The following is a 26,099-nucleotide window of genomic DNA, read 5'->3' on the forward strand; positions in this document are numbered from 1 at the left end:
TTGCTCCGGAGTGAGCTGGAAGTGCAAGACATTATTTGGAAGCTTTTTGACCCCTCGTCTTATCTACATCATAACTTCAGTATCAGATCAGTCACGCCAATATCGTGATCCCAAATATCCATAGAGGATCGCTTCCTGTATAACTCCCTGAAATCAGTTATGCCTCTGAGCTGTTTTATTTCATTCATTCCAGCGTAAAACATTCATCTACAAAGAAGCCTCTCAGAAAGACAGAGAACACTGAAAAAGAACGATTGTTTAAATTTAAACACTTTGACTGCTTGAGAAACAGTCTGTTCAGCAAGAAGCCAAGAAGACGATGGATCAGACGAGAGCCCGGTCAAAGGGCGCTGGAGGGCGGAGGGAACGCTCCCGGCGCCTCCTGGGTCCCTCCCGGCCGCCGTCTGGCCGCGCGCAGGCGCTTGCGTGTGGTGCTGCTGCGGGCCCGGCGCCGACTGGAGCAGGCGGCCGTGTCCCAGTGGCCGCTGCGCGGCCATGGGGGAAGTGAAGAATTACCTGTACGCCTGGTGCGGCAGGAGGAGGGTGATGCCGGCCTACGAGATCCGCGCCGCCGGCGGCCGCGGCCGACAGACCTTCCTCTGCGAGGTGCGGGCCGCCCTGTGGGGTCCTGAGAGCTATGAGGGGGACTTAGGGCTGTGCCGCGGGTTTGGGGACACAGAGGGGGACTTGGGCCCTCTGGGCTTTGGGCGTGTTGCGCGGACTCCGTCGGGGATCTGAGGGCTTTGAGTGTGTCTGGGGCCTTGCCGGGCGTCTAGGGTTTGTGCTGCGGGGTTCGAGGCCGCGACGGGAGGCTGGGCTCTTACCGGAGGGAACTTGGACTATACCGTGAGTCTGGGTTCGCCTCCGGGGGCGACCTGGACTCTGCCGAGCATCTGAGGACCCTGTCAACGGGAATGGGGGCCCTGCCAAGGATCTGAGGTTCATGACAGGGTCTGGGCTTTGTCAGGGGTCTTGGGGTGCTGACGAGGACCCTGCCGGGCCGCACCCGGGGCTCTGCCTCAGGGTACGTGGAATCAGTGCCGGGGGTCTGGGAGCAGGTCTGGCGGCTCTGTCAGAGGGAATCTGGGACCCTGCTGCGGGTGCTTACGGGGTCTAGGTTGTGTCAGAAGGAACCTGGGGATAGCACCGGGGGTCTGGAATCCTGTCCGGTGTCTGGCCCCTGCCCGACCTGGCTGGGAGTCACTGGAAGCCGAGGGTTCAGGGAGGGCTGGGCCGCTTTGAGCCAGTATCCTGGCTAGGTGTGCATGGCGTGAAATGAATGAAAAGAGGGAAGAAGCCTGAGTGATGTTCTTGCAGGGAAAATGGATTGGTTTATTTAAGGGTGGTATGTGTGTTCAGTGTGTGCGATCCTTCTTGCAGTTAAAATAGTTGGTGAGGGGTACTGTATGCCACCTTTGCCAACAGCTTTGGTCTGGTCCTGAACTTGAGATGACATGTATTAAAGCATTCTTGTTGGAATGGTTGCTACTCTGCACTGCTGTAATAGTACTTTACTCCTGCCTCTAGATATTGGGGATGTGGGAGCTGTGAATTCGGATTGATTCTCACAGGTAGCTGGCTCTAAGTGTGAGGCCATGTGTAGAACAGATCAGTTCATGAGTGATGCCATGGATTTGCACTAAACGCCTTAAATTTGTCATTTTACCGTTTCCTTCCCTGTTTATCTTCTGTGTCAGTAAAAAAACTAAGAAACACAGTGGCATTAAAGGAATTTTCAAGGTATTATAACTGGTTAAGCAAAACACAGATGGAATGGTTGTATGAATAGATATAGTCACTGAATCATGGAATGGTTTGAGTTGGAAGGGATCTTAAAGCTCATCCAGTCCCACCTCCTGCCATGGACAGATACCTTCCACTATCCCAGGTTGTGCCAAGCCCCATCCAACCTGGCCTTGAACACTTTCAGGGATGAGGCAGCCAGAGCTTCTCTGGGCAACCTGTGCCAGGGCCTCACCAAATTCACAGGGAACAATTTCTTCCTGAAGTCCCATCTAACCCTGCCATCTGTCAATGTGAAGCTGTTCTTGTTCTGTCACTCCATGCTTTTTGTAAAAAGTCACACTATACATACATATTTTGTATTATACAATATATAAGTACTGTACTGGTTTTCATATATTGATGCCTCATGATTACCCATGGAAGCTTAACAGGTGAAAGGATCAGACTCACTGAAACATCTCTTTCTGATTTTTGCAGCCCAGTAGAATGGCTGTGAATCCTGTATGGTTACTATGTGGTTGGAGGTACCATTGTCCAGGGCATAGAATTGCTGTTCTAAAGTTAAAAAAAAAAAAAAAAAAAAAAAAGAAGTAAATCACATCTATGTAGTTGGAATAACATGGAGCTATGGCTGAGTGGACACAAGGTCACTCCTGTCCTTGTTGTCCAAGGGTTTGGGATTTAGGTTGAGGAAAGTGATCTTGTGCAGAGTTTGTTGCTGTGTGTTGCCAGAGTCCCTTCCCACATTGATTTTTCTTCTTCCACAAGGTTTTGGGAAGCCCTTGTGCTCTAAGAAGTTCTCAGAATGTGGGGGTTTGCTTTTCAAAACCTACAGAAATATATAGCTATATATAATGATATGTAACAATACTTGGTAATGTTATTTTTCCTGTACTTATCAGCAGTCAGGATTTGGTGTTCCAATCAGTGTTGCTGGCCTCCAAGCCCCCTTCAGCTGCATGTGGCAGAGCTGTGTGTTGTTCCTTGCAGGTTCGAGTGGAAGGCTTCAACTATGTCGGCATGGGCAACTCTACCAACAAGAAGGATGCGCAGAGCAATGCTGCCCGAGACTTCATCAACTACTTAGTGAGGGTGAATGAAATGAAGAAGGATGAAATTCCTGCTTTTGGAGTAAGCTGCTCTTTCTCCTTACCAAAGACTACTCTATCATTGTGCTGTCACGCTCCCGGTTGTGTTTTATCCATGGAGTTCAGTCTGGTGCCCCTGTGCAGTGATGAATGTGAGGGACTTGCACTGCTGGAAGGCTGGGGCACATACAGAACATCAGTGGAATCAGAATCATTTAGGTTGGAAAAGACTTTTGAGATTATCAAGTCCAAGTGTTGTAGGATAATCTGGGAAATACAGCTGCCTATTGGGCTGCAAAACTGAAGAGGCTGGAAGGAATTCAGAGTCCCTGAGGTTCAGCCTGGCTTTACAAGTGCTGAGTATTCACACCTGACACTGAAATTTTACATCCATGTTCTAATATATATAATATAGATAATCCTGTGTGCTTTAAAAAAAAAACAACAAAAACAAACCCAAAAACAGTTATCACAAATATATCAAACTAGACATTGAAAATCTGGCATTTTTAAATCATAATTGCTTTAGGTGTTTAACAGGATCACTGCTTTTTATGATGTTTTGTGAACACTCAGCAGTGTTCACTTAAAGTCTGAGGAAGAGGAGGGTAACTGTCATTACAGGAAGTTTAGAAAAATAAATAAAGCATGAAGTTGAGAGGGAAGAATCTTCTTCTAGTGCTCCATTGAGGATATATGAGTTTTCTCAGTGGAAGCAGCCTCCCTGCCTCATCAACCTAGGTGAAACCCAATGGGAACATGCTGGTATTTTGGTTTTGCTGTGCCAGTTAGTTTCAGGGCAGCTGAGTGTTAAAATTCACAGTTGTGTTACTATTTTGCTTGCTACTGGGTAGTAACTATTGCATATTTACTGGGGATTAACTGTTGCATAATGTTACCTGAGCAAACTTCCTGAACAGTTTCTAACTAAATAGTAAAATTACTTATTCTGCACTGATGTGCTGAGGTTTTCCTTCATTCCCTTCCCTAGCCAGCAGCAGGTGATATCCCCACTGGAGGACAGGAAGCAGCTAGAGATGTCATTGGTTCCAGTTCAGCTGTGGGGGGACCTCTTCCTCCACATTTGCTTTTAAAAAGTGAAGTAGGTAAGACTGAAAACTGTAATTTCTGTGTATTTGAATGTATTTTGGCAGTGATTTTTCCCCCAAATTGCATCACTCTGCAGATAGGACACTGAAGTCATAGTTTTGAGGCAGAAGTGTGGATAACTGCCTGAGATCTGAGGGACTGGTCAAGATGGACAGGCAATGCCTCTCCATTGCTAAGAAAATGGTTTGGGGAGTTATTTTATTTTTTTAATTATTTTTCTGTGTGGTAGGCAATGGACCAGGTGCAGCACCTGGAAACTCTGGCAGTTGTGGAGCTCAGTGGGATCGGGGTGCAGACTTGCAAGATTATTATTCCAGGAAAGAGGAGCAAGAAGCGCAGGAGGTAAGTCATGCAGAGGAATTCTCCTTTAGGTCTTAAATAGGTATATTACATCCCTTTTAATTTTTTATTTGCCTTTATAATCAAGCTTGTAGTTTTCTTTTGATATTTTACTGTTAGTTTAAGCTGCAGGTTTAAAGCTGCAGATTTGTTGACTTTTTTATTAAAAGTAATTCATTTGAGCTAAGGACAGATAAATCACTCTGGATAGTCTGAACATCCAGGACTTTGTATAGATATTTTACTCCAAAAATAAAGAATTACTGAGGACTTTTTAGGATTTTCTGTGATGTCTTAGTTATTTTATAGCATACAGGTGAATTACTTAATCTTTAAACTTATAAATGATGCTCTTTTTTCCTCTATATTAGACCTCAGAGTCAGAAGTGGACTTAAATGCAGATCTTCACGGGGGTTGGACCTTGGAAAATGCCAAGGCACGTCTGAACCAGTTTTTCCAAAAGGAGAAGATCCAGGAAGAATATAAATACATTGAAATGGGGCCTGATCACAACAGGTTTGGCAGTTTTAGTCACCGTCTGTGTATGAAGGGTTCAAAATATTTTTGGTGACAGTGGTTGCTCTCATTTACTTGCCATGCTCCATAGGGCCATAGGGTTCATTGCCAGGACCAACAACATTGCTAAATATTGATATGGGGGTGAGGAGCCTCAGTGCAGAGATCTGAGTAATTGAGACATTTCTGAGAAATTCTGGATATGCAGCTTTTAAACTGTTTTCTGTCCTCTAGTCAGCTGCTGGGGTGTCAGTTTCTCTGAAGAGAGCTCAATTGCTTGTCATAATTGTTCTGTGACTCTTGTTGCCTTTGTGTGTTTTAAGTAAATCTTAAATTTGCTTATGTAACAATGTACTTTAAGGACATTTTATTTATATTTTTCTTAGTATTCTATTATATATTTATTATAATTAACTTTCTTGGCAATGGAATCTTCTTTTGAAAAATCAGTATGGCAGAATCTTCTCAAAGGAGTTCTTAGAGTCTAAAGTTTCAGTTAAGACAAGCTGGATATTACTCTTTTTTGACTTTCAGCCATTCCACCAGAGAATTTGCATGTGCTTCTCCCAAATGAAGGTAGTTTGTAACAGATTGTGCATAAAGAATTGATAGTTTTTATTATTTTATCACTTTTAGGAACGGTCTTTAGAAATCATCTAGACATTAGGACACTGTATTATTTCTGGTGAAATATAATGATGTTTTGTGGCCGGAAGCAATGGCATACTGCTGCTGCTGGATTTTCCTGAAGGAGTTTGGGGTTGGGCTTTTTTGTATTATATAAACTTGTCTTCTATGAGAGTTACATTTTTAGAAAGACTAGAGAATCTTATCATTACAGCCTTTAAAGACAGTCTCACTTGCAGGACTTACGGTATTCCTCTGTTATTGAGTCTTCCATTCATTTGGAACATCTAAAAGCTGTGTATTGGTGCAGAAAGTTGTAAATTTTTATTTGACACCTGTCTTCAAGTCACTTCATCTCAATTTATGTTTCTCAGGCAAGGCCATTTCCTTCACTTAAATGAGTGACATAAAAAGTTACTTTGTACAGTACTAGGAATTTAAATTATGCTTGTTGCATGCATAGCTTCTGAACATTTCTTCTACCTTGTAGCTTAGGGATTATTTGTATAGCTCATTTTTTGTTACACCTTCTGCAGCATTAAACCCTATGTATTTAAATTTATCTAGTCTTGAGCAGAATGTAATTATACAGATGACAGTATGTTTCTCAGCCTGGTTATTGTGCTTCTGGAGTGCATTTCAGAGTTTCCTATATACTCTTTATTCAGGGAAGTGTGTGTGGATTGCCCTGGATGGAATGGCAGAAGGGGCTGTTCACTACCTGCTGAAACAGATCAAACAGTCATGAAACAATGCTAATGTGTTGTTGGCTCATTGAGAGACCGTTGGGAGACTGTTGGATTTAATCCTTTAGTGTGTGTTACAGGAGAGGGATGTTTTTGGAGTTTTGAGGTCGTAGGTTAGGTTGTTGGGTTTTTTAAAGAAATATCAGTTGTCGTGCATCTTGCCAATCTGTTTTGGGGTTTTTTTTAAGGTAATGATCAAAGATATAGATTATAACCGATATGTATGTTTGTGGTCAGTAAATCATACTCATGGTCTGAGAACTTCGTAATAGTTCTCAGAAATTCTTGAAAATTTGAATTTCAAAACTTCAGCTGTGACAGGAGAGTATAAGTTTTTATAATATAAAGATGACTCTTCTAAAATACAAAGCATGAACTCATATTAAGGGATGGAATGTGGCTTTTCTCTGTTGGAATTCCTGCGCCGCCTTCTGCTATTGCTGAAGACCAACACCACAGACCTATGCCTGCTCACACATGGGCTGCCGAGGCTGGACTGGGGAATCATGTGGGATTCTGCTGCAAACTGATTTCTGGTGTTGCTGTTCTCCCCTCAGGTGGAGGAGAATGAGATTGAATGCTGACTGTAGGCCTGGCTGAGAAACATACTGTCATCGGTGTCTTAGGTGGCTGTTATGTCCCTGAGAGCCAGTGGCCCTTGACCCCTGAAGCCACTGTGCCTGAAGGTCAGTTTGCTGATAACACAGGAAGGAGGTCTAAGCTGCAATTTAAATAACTCACTTAACCTATTATATTGTTTGTTTGCAGCAAAAAATAAAGGATGCAGGTGCAAGGTACAGCCTCCACATGTGCAAATGCCAAGGCCTAGTTTCCAAAGGGGACCTCAGTCCAATAATTTCCAGTCATGCGCCTTGAGTCACATTTGTCAGTTTAAATGCTGTCTTACAAGAATTCAGTTTTAATATTTTGTGTGCTAAATACAGGCTTAGGTTTGGGATTCTTGAAAACATGGAGAATGATTTCTATTCTCTGCTGAGGATTTTTTTTTAAAGCCTGAATTCTTCCCTGTGAGGGTGGTGAGGCCCTGGCATAGGTTGTCCAGAGCAGCTGTATCTGGAAGTGTCCAATGCCAGGTTGGAGAGGGCTTGGAGCAAGCTGGGATAGTGGAAGGTGTCCCTGCTTATGGCAGGGGATTGGAATGAGATGGTCTTTAAGATCCCTTCCAACCCAAACCATTCCATGATGCTATGATTCTGTGATAAATATGCCAGTTAACCTTTAACTGAACTGGTTACATGTCTACTAATCAAACTGTTGGGTTTGCTGCCAGAGTTACCCTTAAGTAACTATTACTCTGTTACTCAAGTTTTGCTGTTTCCAGAATATGGCAGCAAGGGGAATAGAAATTCATGCAAATCCTAATATTCTGTCTCCTGTTCAGATAAGTTCCATGTTTTTGCCTTAATGACCTGGTTTGGTTTTGTTTATGCTCTGAGCTGACCAATTGTGTGGCAAAAAGCAGAGTAACTGTATTAAATGTTGTATCTAGTCATTAATCACAGGCTATTATTGGGTTGTGTTAGTGTTATACCAATACTTATGTGAGATACAGTTAATGGTACATTGGGATGCATGTTCATGTTACATTAACCTCCCACTTGCTTTATAATTGTTGCCTTAAACTTGGACAGCTTAGAGCATATTTCCTAATAATATGGCTTTAAATATCAGTGCTGAACAGGGGCATATTCAGAACTTTCCTTATCAAATGTACTGGTTCTGTTGATGACAGGTCTGTAAGCTACTAGTTCAGGGTTAAAGGGACTAAAAGCAGTAATACTTTACCTTGGTGAATTGAGGGTTTTAGACTGAGGACAGAGATCTTTGCCTAGAAATATTGGAAAGAGTAAATATTTTTGCAGTGTCAGCTATTAGTAATTGTACCTTTGTGTTCTTTCTTTCTCTTGCAGGAGCTTTAATGCAGAAATTAGCATTTATGTGAAGCAGCTGGGCAGAAGTAAGTGCTCCTATTTATTTTTTAACTTAGCAAGAGATTGGTGTTGGTATAAAGGAACATTTGTGGGTACAAAGTTTATTATAGTTATGTGTTGGAGGCATTTCCAGAGGTAAAGGATCATTTGTATGATGTTGGATAATCATACTTCCTTAGGAGCTGAATGAAGAAAAACTTCAAAGGACTTAACAGTAAAGTGACATCACACAGCCAGTGTGAGCTGGGCAATGGAGGGACCTGGTTGGATTTTATATTGGAATTCTGGATTTATCAAGATTTGAGACTGTCCATGAAATCTGGTCTGAGTGTACAGTCAGAGAGCCCAGTTCAGAGTAGTGTCTTCTATGGAAGCTGCTTGACTTTTCCACTGCTACAGCTCTTACCTTTGTGTGCTACAGGGATTTTCAGTTGCGAGCACGGATCAAACAAAAAGCTGGCAGCACAGTCCTGTGCCCTTTCCTTGGTCAGACAGCTCTACCATCTTGGTGTCATTGAGCCTTTCTCTGGGCAGATGAAGAAGAAAGGAGAATCGGTGAGTTTGACAGGACGGACAGGAATTCTCTTGACTCTCTCTGTGACAGAAGCAGTCTCATAAAGAGGAGTGAGTTAAGAGTTTGCTCTCCATATTTAACATCTTACAAGTTATTAATAATTTTTAATCTTTAGCAACTGTTTCTGTTCTGGTGAGTGATTTGGATCAGAAGTATAACTTCATGTGTATGTGATTGGAATAGTAACTAATTTTACATTCTGTTAAATTAAATAGGATTTGTAACAAATACTGTTTTCAGTATAATTTTTCTACAAGCTTGAATATTTCTGTTTTGGCTCAGCTGTTTGGATTAATTATCTGTCATATGAGCATTTTCTGTCAATTCAAATATATGTATATACATACCAAGGAGCATATGTTATTTAGGTATTTAATTGCAAGTTTGGGAACGTGTTCCTCTGAAATTGAACTTAGATATTTAAAAATAGCCTACAAATCCTTATTCAGTGAAAAGTCAGCAAAACATTTCAAGAATGTGAATTCTGAACTGATGATATTCTCTGGCCTTGTTTCACAAGGAGGTGTTTGATGGTTCACCTCTAAAAGCCCACCGTTTTGGCTTCCAATGTCTGTCTTTTGGTGTATAATGACATGTAGTTCTTAAATATTTCCTAGTTGGAACCCTATGAGGTGTTGCTGTCTTCTGACTTAGAAAATCATCTGCAAAAGACTATACGGGAACTGTCCCTGCAGATCGTGCCTTTGGTGAGTGTGTGGTTTGATACTCAGTACAGAACATCACACCTGCTTGTTTAATCATTTATCTGTCTTTTCCCACTCTGCTTTTGTATTTATAGCCTGAAGATCCCAGTAATCCAGTTCTGATCAACGTTGGAAAGTTGGCCCATTTTGAACCATCACAAAGACAAAATCACATGGGAGTTGTTCCCTGGTCGCCACCTCATTCCAACTGGAACCCTTGGACAGGCTGCAATATTGATGAGGGTCCACTGGCAAATGTAAGACAGCTTAAAAAAATGGATCTGTTGCTTGATTTCCCCATGCTTCCAGAACTTCTAAATGCTTTTCCCCTACCAGGATGTAAAGTATGAGGCATTTCAAAGGTGAAGACAGTCCACTGATAAATTTTCTTCCCTTCTTGACCTGGAAGCAGAGAGTTCTTTGTGTTTACTTCATGACTTATCAGGTCTTGAGCAGCAGTGTCTTGAGTGTCCCAATTCTCTTCTTTGTTTCACCTTTTGCCTGTTACTGTGCAGCCCATACAAAGTAATCAAAATTACTAGAAAGGTAAGTTCATGGGCATATAATTTATAATTCTCTGGCTTCTCTTTCCCATACTTCCATGCTCAGACTCTTTCTGGGAGGAGAAACTACTCCAAGCCAGTGCCACTATACAAGCAACCAAATTCCTTACTTTTTGTCATTTCTAGTCCCATTCAGCACAGAACAAATGAAAAGCAACAGTGTGGCATGATAAAATGAAGGAGAAGGGAAAGAATTACTGGTTTGCCAAGTTCAGAAGGTAATTTGGTCTGACTGGTATAACCAGGTCAGAAAAGACTTTCGGGGCAGGAACTTGATTTTCCTACAACATCCAGATTGCTTATAGCCAAAATAATGATTTCATTCTTTTTCTACTGGAGTTTTTTCCGTAAATTACAGTAATTTTGTATTGATTGTTATATATTGATTTTAAAATATAGGGAAGTAATGTAAATTCTGTTGCTGCATAAAACACATAACCAGTATGGACATTGCAAACTGAGCTTCCTTCAAATCTGTTCAGGATTTACCTGTGCTAGTTTTGACTGGAACAGCTGACTTACTTGCAGTAAAAACAGCTAGCACTTTGGTAACAAATTTTTGCATTACTTCAGATGTTTTGCAGTTGAAAACCAGGATTTGTCTGATGAATTTTCTTCAAACTTTTGCCTTTTCAGCTACTGGTTTAAGGGTGGGTTTGTGTTTACATTAGGTCATTACTTATACTAAAAACATCTGTTTAAATCATCATCATCTTGGCTTCTTGCTGAACAGACTGTTTCTCAAGCAGTCAAAGTGTTTAAATTTAAACAATCGTTCTTTTTCAGTGTTCTCTGTCTTTCTGAGAGGCTTCTTTGTAGATGAATGTTTTACGCTGGAATGAATGAAATAAAACAGCTCAGAGGCATAACTGATTTCAGGGAGTTATACAGGAAGCGATCCTCTATGGATATTTGGGATCACGATATTGGCGTGACTGATCTGATACTGAAGTTATGATGTAGATAAGACGAGGGGTCAAAAAGCTTCCAAATAATGTCTTGCACTTCCAGCTCACTCCGGAGCAAATAAGCAGGGATCTGAAAAGTGATTTCATGTACCATCTGGAGCAGGATCAGGAATTACAGAGGGTAAGTGTGTTTCCTGTGACCTGTCATCCTTGCTCTTTATTTTCCAGAAGGGGTTGAACGTAACGCAAAGTGTAAGGCTGGATTTCAGCACAAATGCACACCATGTTTTCAGAAGTGCTGGATGTTCCACTGGGGTGGATGTGGGGTGAGTTGTGCTGTGCCAGGAAAAAATACAAACTATGACCTGTTCTTTGGCAGTTTTTCCTTTGGGTAAGGAAAAGTGTAGAAAAGTGAGGCAAAGTACAGATGTGGAGCAGAACAGGCAGATTTTTGGAGATTTTGGAAATGTCCTGGACTAATTTTTCCAGATCCAAGAAGCAAGAGAGGCCTTACCTGTGAAGAATTTTGAAAGGGAAATTCTGGATGCAATCCATCACAATTCTGTTGTTGTCATCCGTGGTGCCACTGGTTGTGGCAAGACTACTCAAGTGCCCCAGTATATCCTGGATGAATACATCAGAACCAACCGAGCTGCTGAGTGCAACATAGTGGTGACACAGGTGAGGAATGTGTGGCCATTGGAGTTCTGTGATGGATGTGAGAAATCACCTGTTGGTTAGGATAAAATCGCAGAACCATGGAATGGTTGGGGTTGGAAGGGACCTTAAAGCTTATCTCATTTGAATACCCTTCCATGGTCAGCAATGATACCCACTAGGTGAGGTTGCTACAAGCCCATACAACCTGTCTCTGAAGGATTGAGGGATGTGTTGAGGAACGTTATTATCATTGCAAGACATGTTTTGTAAAGTTACCTCCTCAGCAATATAAATAGGAGAAACCACAGCATCATGTGTACTTTCATTTAGAAAGTTACTCTTTCATGGTTTACAGTTTGGATAACCTGGCTTGAACCTTGCCCAGGTGAAAACTCTCAGCAGACCAAGGGAAAATGATTTGGGAAATGGCAGCTGGTCGTTGCCATATATCCTTATAGCCTTCCTTTGTGAAAAAAACCCTGTGCTGTTACAATATTAATGTTTAATGATTGCTTTGTAAAAAAATCTTAGGACAGGACACCTGTAGCATTTGTAATTTCCTTTATCGCTTTCAGCAGTATTGTGATAAACTTGCAAAACCTCATCATTAAGTTCGGGAAAACTTTTCCACTCCTCAGCCCCGGAGGATTAGCGCAGTTTCCGTAGCGGAACGTGTGTCCTATGAGAGGGGGGAAGAGCCTGGTCAGAGCTGTGGGTACAGTGTGCGGTTTGAGTCTGTGCTCCCTCGGCCACATGCCAGCATCATGTTCTGCACTGTAGGTCTGTATTGCTTCCTTATGTTTGGAGCTTATCATGGGTCTGAACTCTGAGCTAGCAGCAAAAGCAGAAATATGATTAGATTAAAATGTTTATAAAGTCTGCTTAGAAGATTGAAAAGGTTTTATTGGATAAAAGTTAGCTGACATGCCGTTGTGCAAAGCAAAATTAAGATTTAAGATTTTTGTTCAGAAATCTGATAATACAGGTCTGATAGCACACAGAAATAATCCCATGAAGAGATAAAATTACTATATATTGATTGTCTTTAAAAGACAGAAGGCAAAGCAGCATTGGGGTGGGAAAGACAGAAGGGTATCTCTTGTGGTAATGGTTCATGGCCTTGCTGTCACTTGTACAAAGGAAAGCATGGCAATTAGAGATGGGGTTGGAAGGGGGCTGTGCAGCCTGCACACTTCCTGGTTTTTAAACTAGGGGCTGGAAGGGGGGTGGTTGTATTGTTACATGAACATTTACCTACATTCTCTGGTTTAGGTGTTCTTCTGAGAAAGGTGGAGACTGGTATCCGTGGCATTAGTCATGTTATTGTTGATGAGATCCATGAGAGAGACATTAATGTGAGTTAGCTGATGACAGTCCTAATCTCTATATTCTTCTGTTCTGTTTAACTTCTGTATGTGTTTGTATGTAGTAGCCAACATGTGAGAGGAAACTGTCTTACTGAGTGTCAGATGTGTGAGTTTTCCTTCTTTGATAAGATTTTTAGAACTCTTTAGTCCTTATTTAAGTACCAGAGCAAGGACCTGTGCTTCCTTGCTGCCCTCTGACTATTTTCCCTTTAGGATCCCCTGCATTGTGGTCCTTTCTGTAAAATGGAACACCACAGTACAAACACATCTTGTCCAAGTGGGGGAGCACGGTGAATGACACTTTTATTTTGGAGTGCTGTTTCTACTAAGTGTTATATTACTGGTGATATTCACAGAACCTGCAGTCTTGATAGTGATACATTGAAATTCAGGGTTTACATGAAGTAAAATACAAGTTGATTATAGAATTAGTAGGGGTATTATATATAATTTGAAATGGCAAACATTTTCTGTTCCCTTAATTATTCTGTATAGTTTTCAGCTTTGTCATACCAAGAGTGAGAGAGACTGTGAAGTTCTGACATGTTATTTGAGCTTGTTTGGACAGAATTTGGGGATTCATTTGAATAAAATTGCAACACACATTTTTCTGATGCATCTCCTTGTCTATTAAATGTATGTTAATGATGATACAAGTTTGGAAATTGTGAGTGAGATTGAGCTAAGTATGTGCCTAACTACCTGCATGACAGAACTAAAAAATGTCATATTTAAACAGAACTACAAACACCACACACACCTGCACTGAGTAATTCCTATTTATTTTATAAATTATGGCTGCTTTATATGTAAGCCAAGTTTAAAAATACCTGGGGTTGTAATGTATTGTTAGGAAGGAAGCAAGCTATTTCCGTAGAAAAGAAAAATCATTCTTTACACTGAATATCCTAAAAATCACTTATCCTAGGCATGCCAGTAGTTTGAAAATAAAGCACTGACAACTGTTCCTGGTTTTAGAATACTTATGTTCTACTTGATACTTGCTCAGTAAATGTGTAATTCCTTCTAGTTTCTTGGGAAGATACTGCTTTTTACAGGTATAAAGTTAATGATGCTCTTATTCTCTTTCTGTGCAGACTGACTTCCTTTTGGTGGTGCTGAGAGATGTCATTCAGGCATATCCTGAAATCAGGGTTGTCCTCATGTCTGCCACTATTGATACCAGTATGTTTTGTGAATACTTCTTCAACTGTCCCATCATCGAGGTCTATGGGAGAACCTTTCCAGTCCAAGGTAAACCCTTGTGCTTCCAGAACCTTCTTGAGTTTTTATCAATCTTGAATTCATACTCTGAAACATCTTGATTTCTTTCAGGAGACTCTTGAGAAATGGTGTAAAGAATTATGTTCCCTTGCACAGGCTTCCAGCAGTAAGTCCTTATCTGTCTGTCCTTGCAGATTATTTTCTGGAAGATTGTATTCAAATGACTCAGTTTGTCCCTCCACCCAAGGAAAAGAAGAAGAAAGAGAAAGATGAAGAAAGTGGTGAAGATGACAATGTATGTTTGAATTTTAATATGAAAAATTGAACAAGTGCCATTTTTAGTACACCAGCTTGAGTGTAATTCATTTGACATTGTTGAAGTGAAACATCTCTAGTAGCTTTCCTATTTTGAATATCTGAGATTGCTCTTAACTTCAGCAGTCAAACTAAATTTTTTCTTGCCCTTGTAAACTGAAGAATTTTTTTTTCATTTAAACTAAGGTTTTCATGTTTTGTCAACCTACTTCTCTTAAAAGCTAAAACTGCAATGCTTTTGAATGTGAAGATTGATAACCTTGGAAGAAGAAATAGAGAAATATGAGCTTGGTGGTACCTTTTTAGGGTGAAAATTTAGATTCTCTCCTTTCTTCTCTTGCAGCTGATATTGTCAATGCTTACATACATTGTCAAGAAAATATCAGTTTTATTCAACTTTTAATTTGAAGGTTTGAAACTTTTGTTTGGGTCACTTAATTATTTTTTTTTTTTAAATGGCCATTTTTTCTTGAAAGGCATCTACCCACACACCTCATTTTCTTATTTGCCTGGCCAGCCAGTCTCTGTAGTTTGAGTGAATTAATTTATATTATTTCTTTGTTGTATTTTTCTTTTGTAGACCAACTGCAACCTTATTTGCAGTGATGAATATGGCCCAGAAACAAAGCACTCCATGGCTCAGCTGAACGAGAGAGAAACCTCTTTTGAACTTATTGAGGCTCTGCTGATTTATATTAGGACTCTGAATGTCCCAGGAGCTGTCCTTGTTTTCTTGCCTGGCTGGAACTTAATCTATACAATGCAGAAGCATCTAGAAATGAACCCGCGCTTTGGTACCAGCAGCTGTTTTGTTATATTTCATCTTTTCCCAAGGAAACTACTGCCTGTGTGAAGATGGGAGTTGGATGAGTGGCTTAGGGAGCTAATTTGTTGTGAGAGTGAATGTCCAGAAATTTTTATGTTGTGGAAAGAAGAAATGAGATTCACATAGTAGTAGTTACCAACTTTCTTGTATTCCTGTTGTAGGAGGCCACCAGTACAGGATTTTACCTTTGCATTCCCAGATTCCTCTAGAGGAGCAGCGTCGAGTGTTTGATCCTGTGCCTCCAGGGGTGACCAAAGTATGGAGCCTTCTCTGTATGCAGTTCTCTTGGGCTTTTGGGGAACATATTGCTGGCTTTTAAAATAAATTCTGTAGTTTATCTTGCTGGGCATTATCAGCTTTTTCAGACCAAATAATGTCACTTTGCATTTCCTGGTTTTTATAGGTTATTTTATCTACCAGTATTGCTGAGACCAGCATTACCATCAATGATGTGGTCTTTGTTATTGACTCTTGCAAGTGAGTTCATGAGGCAGCTTTTTGTTTCATAAATCCTACCCTTGGGAATGCAAAAGAGGTTTATGTGGGTGCACAGAAGTGCCTTGTGTTTCCATACTCCCTGAGCTGAGCTTGTGGACTCTAACTCCCTCAGGACAAATTAGCATTGTCTTTAGCTGGTCAGCACAGTGACACAGCATGCTGGGATCTCAGGGGATTGGGTTGGTCACACTGGCACTATTCATGTGAGGTGTCACTGGGTGTCCACACCAGTCTGATAGATGTCATCTGTCAAAGGAGTTTTACAAACTCAGTGTCTAGTTGATGATAAAGAGGAAGATTCTTGTAGTGTGTTATGGTTCCTGCCTTGCTGTGCATGCTCTCTGAGAAAACTACACACGGAGAGCTCATGAATTGATGAGAATTCTAAGCTTTTTGGACATTTGTGAGAACATTATTCTGTGCAATAGTTCCGGGCACTGCTTTAGAAAGCATGTGATGCTTTAGTTTTGAGACTGATGCCTGACTAACCAAAGCTTGGGGGTGGTTGGCTTCTTAAAAGCAGTGTGTCTGCAAGCCATAAAATAGGAACTGATTTGGCAGGGCTTAAGATGAAGGACGTTTGATCTATAGTGGTGTTTTTCCTGTAACAGGCAAAAAGTGAAGCTGTTCACTGCTCACAACAATATGACAAACTATGCTACGGTCTGGGCATCAAAAACCAATTTGGAGCAGCGGAAAGGGAGAGCTGGGCGTGTGCGAGCCGGGTTCTGTTTCCATTTGTGCAGCAGAGCTCGTTTTGAGAGGTGAGGCTGTGGTCTCCAGAAATAAAATACCTTCAGGGAATTCTCCCACAACTGTTGAGTGCTGCTTTAGGTCAAACTGGGGAAATCACTGCAGAAGGCACAGAGAAGAGATGGATGATGTTGGCTCACACTGATACACCTCAGTTCTTTGGCTTAAAAAGATGTACATATGTTACGCTTTTACCCATAGTATGAGGTGGATAAATAGTTCATGATTTTAGAATTGAGAGTGTCACTGCAACCTACCAAATCTCTCAAGAGGAGAGCAATGCTGCTTGGGAATTGAGGCAAGGAAAAGAGCTTTGTAATGAGGACAAGGCCCTAGTCTGCCTTCAAACACTGGGGGCACCTGGCGTTGCCATGTAACAGGCCATTTTGACATGAAAGTGGTAAAAAAACGGGGATAGCAGAAGTTATTTTTCTCTCCATTGTCATTCCATGGCCAGGAAGCCCCTTCATGGTGCTCTAGCACCTGTTGCTTAAACTTTTCACCTCTCTGCCAGGCTGTTTTTCCATTAATAGAGCCATGGAAATCTCTTTGCTGGTTGGAGAAGGCAATACAGCTGTTAGTTGCACTCTGATCTCTCTGCTGAAGGTTTCTGTGCCCCTTTCTCTGGCTGTAACAGCATAGCTGTGTTTTGATGTTCAACTTCTTGTATACTCTTGAAAGCCTCAGTTGATCAGAAACTCTCCTTGAATTTATTTAGATCTGTTGTTGAGTATAGTGCAATGATTTTAATTAACAGTTTTTGACAGTGAACTGATTTTAGGCTACTGAAGTAATCATGGTTTTAAGATTACCTTCATTTAGAGAATATAAACCCAAAATATGCAAGATCCTTGGTGCTTAGGAAAGAATGTTTGTGTACTTGTACAGATAGTTTTTTTTACAGAAATCATCTAAATCTGGTGCCAGCTGAATCAGGGTGTCTGTTCAAGGTGTTTTGAAACCTTTTCTAGCTGCACTAGAAAAATGTTTTTTCATAGGGCAGGCTGAAAGCAGGTTGTCTCTCAGGAGTATAAGAGCTTCCTTATCAGAGAAGGAATTATCCTTATCCTTCGTAAAGGACAAATGTGGACACAGCCATGCTGGTAATTGTGCTCCAGCCCTGCAGGCTCTCTGTGGTCAGTTCATGCTAGAACCCACAGCAGGCAGTGGAGATGTGAGGACTATTCCCTCTGCATTCCCAATGTAAATTTACCCCAAAGGAGAATGGAGAAGTACGGAATTTTGTGATAGAAGACCCCAAATTCCAGGAGCACAGAGAGAGCCAATGCATGGGCTTGGAGACAGAGGAGGGCAGTGGTTTCTGCTGATTTCACTCCTCATGATGATCAAAGCCTGTGTTCAGAGAAATGGGACTTTGTTCTCATTCCAGACTTCAGACTCACATGACGCCTGAAATGTTTCGAACACCACTTCATGAAATTGCTTTGAGCATCAAACTGCTGCGGCTGGGAGGGATCGGGCAGTTTTTGGCCAAAGCCATTGAGCCGCCCCCACTGGACGCAGTGATTGAAGCGGAACGCACGCTGAGAGGTATCCTCATGTGCCAATGGGGCTACGTAGTAATCCTGGGCTAGTGACTGGCTCCAAGTGGTTTTCCATGTATGTGATCTCTGAGAAACGGCTGTACCATCTCTGGAGGGATTGGTGGAGCAGCCTATTCTGTCTGATAGAGCAACCTGGAGGCATCATGTGGGTGGTAGTGGTTTGTGCAGCTGAAGAAATATTTGAATTCCCTGTGGAGTGTAATTTCTTTAAGAAACTTGAGCCTTCAAACTTGAGACTTATTTTGTTGTTTTACCAGTAATTTATGTTAGCTTTCAGCTTCCTGTTTTCCAGCTTTGGCACTGCTGTGTTTGACATAGACTCAGTTCAGTGCTTGAGGCATTCAGAAAGCTTCTATAAAAGTACTGAAAAACAGAGGTTGGTAGTTTATTAAATAATTACCACTTTGTACAGTTTGTTGACGCAATATTTCAGATTTTGTCAAGAATTTAAATCTCCAGTTAATTAAATCTGCATGAAAACTGAAGAAACTGAGGTGTGGATTGTCTCCCCATTCTTTTCAAGGAGCTAACTAGAATATGAATAAAATAGAGCAGGGAAGAACTCGAAATTTGTGCTTTAGAGGTAGAGCATAAAAGTGACCTCAAATCTCAGCACACTTTGTAAATGTCACTAAGATTTGACTTTCTGTTCTGAAAATTATTAGTACTTTTCATACTGTGCAGCTGAGAATTGTAGAGCCAGAGGAAAAGGCAAATGTCTTCAGTTCTGACACGAAATAGCTGTTTCTGCAGGTGTCTCCCTTTCCTGGGTGATTTTTCAGTGCAGGTACACTGCTACTATGTTCTTAGGAAGGTGAAACATGTTATTCTTCAAAGTATTCCTTAGGCTTTTGTGTTCAATAGATACCAGTAAATCTGGATTTGATAGTGGCCAAGGAATCCTTGATTTCCTTTCCCATTTAATTGCTGAGGCTACAAAGCTGCTTTTTTTTTTTTTTTAATGTGAAAAAACCTTTAGTAGCTTCGAGGATGAGTATAGGTGATAATTTTTAGGTAATGGGATGAGGGAAAGGTAGATGAAGCCTCAAGGAAGAGAGAGTTTGTGGTGTTCTCTTTTTGATGAAGAGTTGTGTGATTTGGCAGTGGCAATGAAGATTCTACAGCTGGTTGTAGCAGGGCTGCTTTGATTTTCCTGAGGCAGAAATTAGTTTAGATTCATTATATAATAGATGGTTTAATAGTATAATAGGGGTTTGTACAGAAGCAAACTAAAAAGGAATAGAAAATTATGTATATGAATTACATTGTGATTATTCTAATTGCAGAGAAGGTAGTAAAAATTCTGTAAAGCTAAAGTAAAACTTTGACATCAACAACAACAACAGTGTAACCAACATTAAACTTAAATCTGACTGGGGTTTGGTGTAAACACAACTATTGAAAGTCTGAATTTCTTATCTAAAAATTTCTGGGGTTAGCTAATTCTCTTTGATAACAAGGGATCTTGTTTCAGAGCTTGATGCCCTGGATTCCAATGATGAGTTGACACCTCTTGGAAGAATCCTGGCCAAACTTCCCATTGAACCTCGTCTGGGCAAGATGATGATCATGGGCTGTATTTTTTAGTAAGTTGAGTGGTCTCAGTGGTCATGTTCTTGTTTCTCTGAGTTCCTGAGCCTCTTGACATGTGCAAGAGAGAAAAACTAATATATCTAGATGAGCAATAAGTGCTGCAGCTGAGGAGAGGTGACTGAATCTTTATGGACCAGAGAAGAAATAACTTCCAGTGTAGGCAATAAAGTGGTCATGAAATTCAGTTAACAGCAAGACACCAGTGGAGGCTGAATATTTCTGAATTAAGGGTGGAACTTGAAACACCTAGGTATAACAGGGAGCTAGGGGTGGGGAGATATGGAATTTAACAATGACATAAGGAGAAAGATCAGTCTCCACATTTTGCTTTAGTATAAGATCTGTTCTTTGTCACTGTGATAGCTGTAGGGTCCTGTGGTTACTGTAGGGACGTTTTCACCAGAAGAAGGTGGTGTATGGATGGAAAGGAGGGCAGATAGAGCTAATTTAACATCCACTTCCAGGGAAGTGTTTCAGTGAAAAACTCTAGCAGATAAAGGCCAAATTCCTAAGGTCTTTAGCAGTTTTAGTTTAGTTTTGCCTGATATCTGCAGCCTGCAGCAGATGCTGGCAGTACTAACTCTGAATGAGCCTGATCCCTTCTATGGTTTCTTTCAGCGTGGGAGATGCTGTATGTACCATCTCTGCAGCTACCTGTTTCCCTGAACCTTTCATCAATGAAGGCAAACGCCTGGGTTATGTCCATAGGAATTTTGCTGGGACCAGGTATTCAGATCATGTAGCTTTGCTCTCTGTCTTCCAAGCCTGGGATGATGCAAGGTATGTTGTCCAGCACAGCAGGTGATGGGAAGTTACGGTAACACAGCATAAGCTTTTCCTTTCCTTGGTCAGGCTTCTAATTTCCTCTGTTTGTTTTTCAGAATGGGTGGTGAAGAAGCAGAGAAAAGATTTTGTGAACACAAAAGACTCAGCATGGCCACTCTTAGAATGACTTGGGAAGCAAAAGTCCAGCTAAAAGACATACTTATTAGTTCTGGCTTTCCTGAAGGTGATTCTGATTAAATTCAGTAATTTAATGATTGCATTTTTCATTCTGAGATGATAAATAAATAGCCAGGATAATCTGTGTTGAGCACCCAATACAAGGGGAGTATAGTGGATTTGCCATAACACTACCCCACTTTTACAGCTTCGTTCAGGTGGAATTTTAGTGTTCTAAAGTTGTGATGGCTGTGGTACAACATGGAGATTTTGGAGGCTGAGGTTAGAGCAGCAGGATTAAAAGTCTATTAAACAGGTGTCCTTAGAGTGTTACCTCCCTGACTTCCTTTCTCCTTCACTTGTTGCATCTCCAAAATGTGCTGTGCTTTCCCCTTTCTTTCCATAGACCTTAGTGTGGACTCTGTATGATCTGAACAGTGTTTTGTTCTATGATTTCCTGGGTTTGTGCTGCAGGAGGGATGTGCAGCAGTGTCCAAAATTATTCCATTTTCTAGACAAAAAAAATCTTAAACTTGTCCAGGTTCTGAATTTGCCTAATGTAGCCAAGGAGCTCAGTGAAGTGGCGTGGCTGCCTGGATTAAGCAGATGCTTATCTCTCCTCCTTTTCTTTTTTTTTTTTCTCTTTAAATTACTTTAATTTTTTTTCCCCTCCTTATGCTGTTAGGATCATTGCTGCATTTATCCATAACTTTCATTCTGACCAAGATGACTTGAAAACAAGCCGCCAGAGACTCTTAGGGAGTTTTGTAACAAATGAACTAATATAAACATCCATTTTAACATTTCCCAAAAGATTTGTCTCCAAAACAAATACAGTAAACACACTGTGGTACAGCACATTCTGGGCAAACCCATCTCTCTTTGGTTTTGTTTCTCTTCTGTTTTGAGAGAGAAAAATACCTCTTTGTAGTAGTATTTTTCAGCTTTTCATTCTCCATTAAGGACTTAAAAATCAAATGTAGAACTTAAATGGTCTGAGTGCAGAGGTCATTGGAGATCACATCTAGCAGTTGATTCAGTCAGAAAAGGCAATGATCCAGGATCCTAAACAGCCCTGCATTAATCCAGGATCCTAAATAGCTGTCTTGTGCTCTCCTACATGTCTCATGGATTTGAGCCACTCTTCTGTTCTCTGCCAACAGAATGTTTGATGACTCAACCGTTTAACAACACTGGCCCTGATAGTAACCTGGATGTTGTAATCTCCCTGCTGGCTTTTGGGGTCTACCCCAATGTCTGCTACCACAAGGAGAAGAGGAAGATTCTTACCACCGAGGGGCACAATGCTCTCATCCACAAATCATCTGTCAACTGCCCTTTCAGCAGCCAGGACATCAAGTATCCATCACCTTTCTTCGTTTTTGGAGAGAAGGTAGAGACTTCGGGTTTATTCTTGATAATGTGCTGCCAAATGGTTCAAGAGGCTCTTTTTGGTAAAGAAGTCATAAGAAAAAAACCTGACTGCAATATTTACCTAGATTTGGGGGAGTGGAGAGGGGGGGCTGTTGTTTGTTGGTTGGTTTTCTTTCCAGATAGTAAATGTTATATGGTCTTGGTGTTACTCAGCCACCTAGTAACTTCCAGTCAACCACTTTCAGTAGAAGTAGAGGTCTACAGAAAGTTACTGTGAGTTTTTCTACAACAGCCAGGTCATAGAGATAGAAAGACTTAAATCATTATCTTTTTTAAGAGTTTGTTTTAGGAGCTCTTCCATGCTATTTGGGAATCAGAGAATTTTTACCCTTATCACTTCTGCTTCTTAGGAATACAGGAAGAAAACAGGAACTTGGAATATGGCAGTGGGGGTGCTCCTGTTCTGGCCTATAGGTAGTGCATCATCTCCCGAGGGTAATTCGCATTTCCCAAACATCACTCAAAAGGTCTCCATGACCTTTTCTTCCATCCTATGATTTTGATGTACATTCTGTGCATGTCCATTGCAACCCCTGTGAGCTCTCCTGTACTCCAGTGACAGCCATCATGAGCTCAGCTACTCCTGCTCAAGGAGCAAAGGAAGGCCATGCTTTTGTGTTTGGTAATAACAAGAATTTTAAATCCTTTGGGTACAGGGATTTTGTCTTGACAATCTGGATTCCATAGTCCAGAGCTGTGGTGAGGCTTTGCTGCTTTGCTGCTTCTTAACCCTTTGTATCTGGATCCCAGGAGGGTCAGACCTTTGATTCACCTTGACCATCTCTCTCAAGTGAGATTCCCCTAAACCCAACAAAAGACTTTTGAGCTCAAACAGTTTTGCTTTATTAAACCAAAATACTATATAGCGAATGGAGACTGACTGAGATGGTGGCTTAAGAGTAGCTTAGACAGCACCTGGGTGAGGCTGGGATGCAGGAAGGATTTGTATGCAGCTCTCTCCCTGCCCATTAGATACCTCTTCTGTTCCTCTTTAAACTGAGGGGCAGGAGCCATGTGGCAAGGCTGTTACCTCTGGCTTGATGTTGTCCAGCTTCCCAGTTCAAGCTCAAGGTCAGTGTAACATGACACAGCAGTGACTGCATGGACATCTGGCAACTTCCACACTTGCATGAGTAGGACCCCACTAAAGCTTTTTATCACAGCCCCAGTAATTGAAGGGTGGGAAGAAAATTCAAATGTGCCCTTGTCATTTTCAGGCTGGTAAAGTATGATGTGGCTCTTGCAAAAGCTGCATAACTACAGAAGTGGAAAATTAATATTTTTAAATGGAAGATAGTTTTTGTTGAGGTTTTACACCAGACAGTGCTGAATCCTTTTAAACCTGGCATTCAATTTTGTATGTGTGCATACTCTTGCAATTTCCTAATGTTACACCTAGCTTTGTTGTGTGTTGTTTGGGTTTGGTTTTTTTTAACAAAATTCTCTAGTTTCAGTGCCGAGAGGAAGGTGTAGAGCTCTGTTTTCCATTTCAAGAGTCATTTTCCTCTTCACTGGCAGATTCGAACACGAGCCATCTCTGCCAAAACCATGACCTTGGTGAGCCCACTGCAGCTGCTTCTGTTTGCTTCCAAGAAAGTCCTGTCAGATGGCGAAATCATTCTGGTGGATGACTGGTACGGATCTCCTTGGTGCTCAGAGTCATGGAATCATGGAGTGGTTTGGGTTGGAAAGGACCTCAAAGCTCATCCAGTTCCAACCCCCTGACTGAGGGGAAGTGCAGCTATGACAAACCAAATGTCTATAGAACAGGGATCCCAGAGCAAGCCATGTGCCACAGGTGTGTTGGGAAGGCATCACCTTTGTTTCCTGTGAGGAAGGAAGGTTAATTTGAGCCTGTTTCATGCAGATCATCTGCTTAAACTGAAAACAGGACAAGGCAGTTTCCATAAAAACTGCTGGTTTTTTGCTCTTTAACTGAAAGGTAAAAGGCACTATGTGTTTTGAAGCTCCTCCACAGGCAAAGGAAACTATGTTTTCAAGGCACAGAAACACGGCTTGAGGAGAGAAATGCCTGTGGCAGTGTAAATGTTATGGCCATCACCAAATACCATCTGAACAGTTGTTTTGTTTTCTTTTTTCTTTTACCTCCTAGTCAGTAAAACAGACACAAAGAATCCTTAAGCTTAATTTGCTAACAGTTTGAGGGTTGGACCTTTCAAAATCTTGGAGCCTCATGTTTTCAGTTTATTTTATGTATTTTATCTTGCTGTTTTGATGCAAGAGGTTACCTGTTGAATTTATTCAAGCATAAAATGATAGAATCACAGAATGGTGTGGGTTGGAAAGAACTTTAAATCTCACCGCAGGTGGACACCTTCCAGACCAGGTTGTTCCAAACCCTGTTCCCTGGCCTTTGACACTTCCACAGCTTCCCTGGGAAACCTGTGCCAGGGGCCTCACCACCCTTACAGGGAAAAATTACTTCCCAATATCCTATCTAACCCTGCCCTCCATCAATTTTAAACAACTCCCCCTTGTCCTATCACTGTCTGCCTGTATCTCCTTTTTGAAAGCCCTCTTTAGGCACTGGAAGGGGCTCTAAGGCCTCCCTGGAGCCTTCCCTTCTCCAGGCTGAACACCCCCAGCTCTCCCAGCCTGTCTCTGGAGCAGAGAAACTTCAGCCCTCAGAGCATCTTCATGGCCCTTTGTTAAATTTCAAGAGCAAATTTTGCCAGAAGAATAGTTATGTTTTAACAATGCCACATTTTAGGGATTTTTCAAATTTTCCCCCTGAATTTCTCACACCTTCAGTGACAAATTAGAACTTCTGAGATGAGAATGTAGGTTTCTGGCCCAATGAAAAGCCACTCTTCAGAACCTCTTTCTTCCCAGGTACTCCTCTGGGAGTCATGGCAGCTCTAACACCCTCTTTGTGATGCAGGATCAAGCTGAAGATGCCGCACTTGGCAGCCGCCTGCATCACTGCTCTGCGTGCTGCCATGGAGGCCCTCGTGGTTGAAGTGACCAAAGATCCTGGGATCATCCGGCAGCTGGACCCTGCATACGAGAGGATGCTGAATGTGATCCGGCAGCTGTCCCGGCCAGCTGCGGCAGGGATGGCACTCACAGCTGCCAACAGCAGGTGAGAGCCAGAGCTTGGAGGTGAGGATGAGGACTTCAGGCTTTGACTTCAGTCCCATGATCTGAGCATGTGTGAAATGCTTGCACTCAAAGCCTGATGCAGAGACATTACACTGCCTGTTTCCACAAGGACACAGCTCTCAGGAAAAAAAGCTGTCATCTCCTCTTCCAAAACACAAATTATCTCTTAAAGAAAAGATAATCCATATTTACTTTGGGCAAACCTTTCCCTGGAAAGAAAACACATATTTGACTGGGCTTACACCCCTCTGTTGCTCCTTGTTTCCATCCCTTGCTTCTGAAGCAAAGGAAACTTTTCTGAAGTGGAAATGGTGCAGAAGTGCAGCTGCACTTCAACCATCATATTGTGTTCACAGAAAATTGTGGTGGCTTAGTTGAGGATGATGCTATTTCCCATCTTTAAGAGATGTTGTTTGTAAGATTGCTTCAAGTGTATGTTATTCATCTTTGCCAGGTTCGGGGATGGCCCTCGCCCGCCCAAGATGGCTCGCTACAGCAACGGCAGTAACCTTCGAGGCTGGGGAGATTATGTGCATGGCTCCAGTCACAGGGGCAGAGGCTATGGTGGCAACTCCAGCTGGCACTCCGTGGGAAGAGGATACCCTGGTAGTCCTGGGGGAGGCTACGGAGGCGGGGGTGGCTGCCGAGGAGGAGGAGGATACCGAGGAGGAGGAGGATACCGAGGAGCAGGCAGGGGCTACCGAGGAGGCTATAGGGATGTGGGCAGGGGTGGGTGGTAGTGATAGCAGTTCAGTGGAGTCTTTCCACTTAACAAAAGTGTGTTTCCTTCCCAAATTCCTTTCTTCCTCTTCCCAGTTTGTATGCCTTTTTTGGTTCCTTAGTACAGTTACAGTTCTGTAATATATCATGCCCTTAGGGAATTTCCTGCAAGTTGTATGATTTTATTCTAAATAAAGAGTTTGTT

The 26,099-nt window shown here is 41.7% G+C and overlaps 1 protein-coding gene across 3 annotated transcripts; it reads left to right on the plus strand.

The window, feature by feature from the left end:
- The first annotated feature begins 401 nt into the window (after nt 1–401).
- On the plus strand, nt 402–26,099 carry DHX9 (DExH-box helicase 9). Of its 3 annotated transcripts, none has more exons than XR_009278000.1 (27): nt 402–606; nt 2,737–2,877; nt 3,826–3,940; nt 4,174–4,286; nt 4,655–4,800; nt 8,105–8,151; nt 8,547–8,680; nt 9,317–9,406; nt 9,499–9,660; nt 10,978–11,055; nt 11,364–11,555; nt 12,173–12,314; nt 12,807–12,889; nt 13,999–14,155; nt 14,320–14,420; nt 15,021–15,234; nt 15,428–15,522; nt 15,670–15,743; nt 16,376–16,528; nt 17,908–18,068; nt 19,557–19,668; nt 20,294–20,455; nt 20,557–20,684; nt 21,781–22,010; nt 23,570–23,685; nt 24,905–25,154; nt 25,629–25,758. XR_009278000.1 is itself a non-coding variant. In XM_058842816.1 (27 exons), exons 1-27 carry the CDS (start codon nt 496–498, stop codon nt 25,912–25,914), a joined length of 3,744 nt encoding a protein of 1,247 aa, XP_058698799.1. In that variant the 5' UTR covers nt 404–495; the 3' UTR covers nt 25,915–26,099. The 3 variants fall into 3 exon arrangements, 2 of the variants coding, with proteins under 2 accessions (XP_058698799.1, XP_058698800.1); XM_058842816.1 differs by having other exon boundaries at nt 404–606; nt 24,954–25,154; nt 25,629–26,099; XM_058842817.1 differs by lacking the exons at nt 402–606; nt 2,737–2,877; nt 3,826–3,940 and having other exon boundaries at nt 4,655–4,720; nt 24,954–25,154; nt 25,629–26,099.

Source organism: Poecile atricapillus, chromosome 7 (assembly GCF_030490865.1).
Source record: "Poecile atricapillus isolate bPoeAtr1 chromosome 7, bPoeAtr1.hap1, whole genome shotgun sequence".
In the NCBI taxonomy this organism is placed as follows: domain Eukaryota; kingdom Metazoa; phylum Chordata; class Aves; order Passeriformes; family Paridae; genus Poecile; species Poecile atricapillus.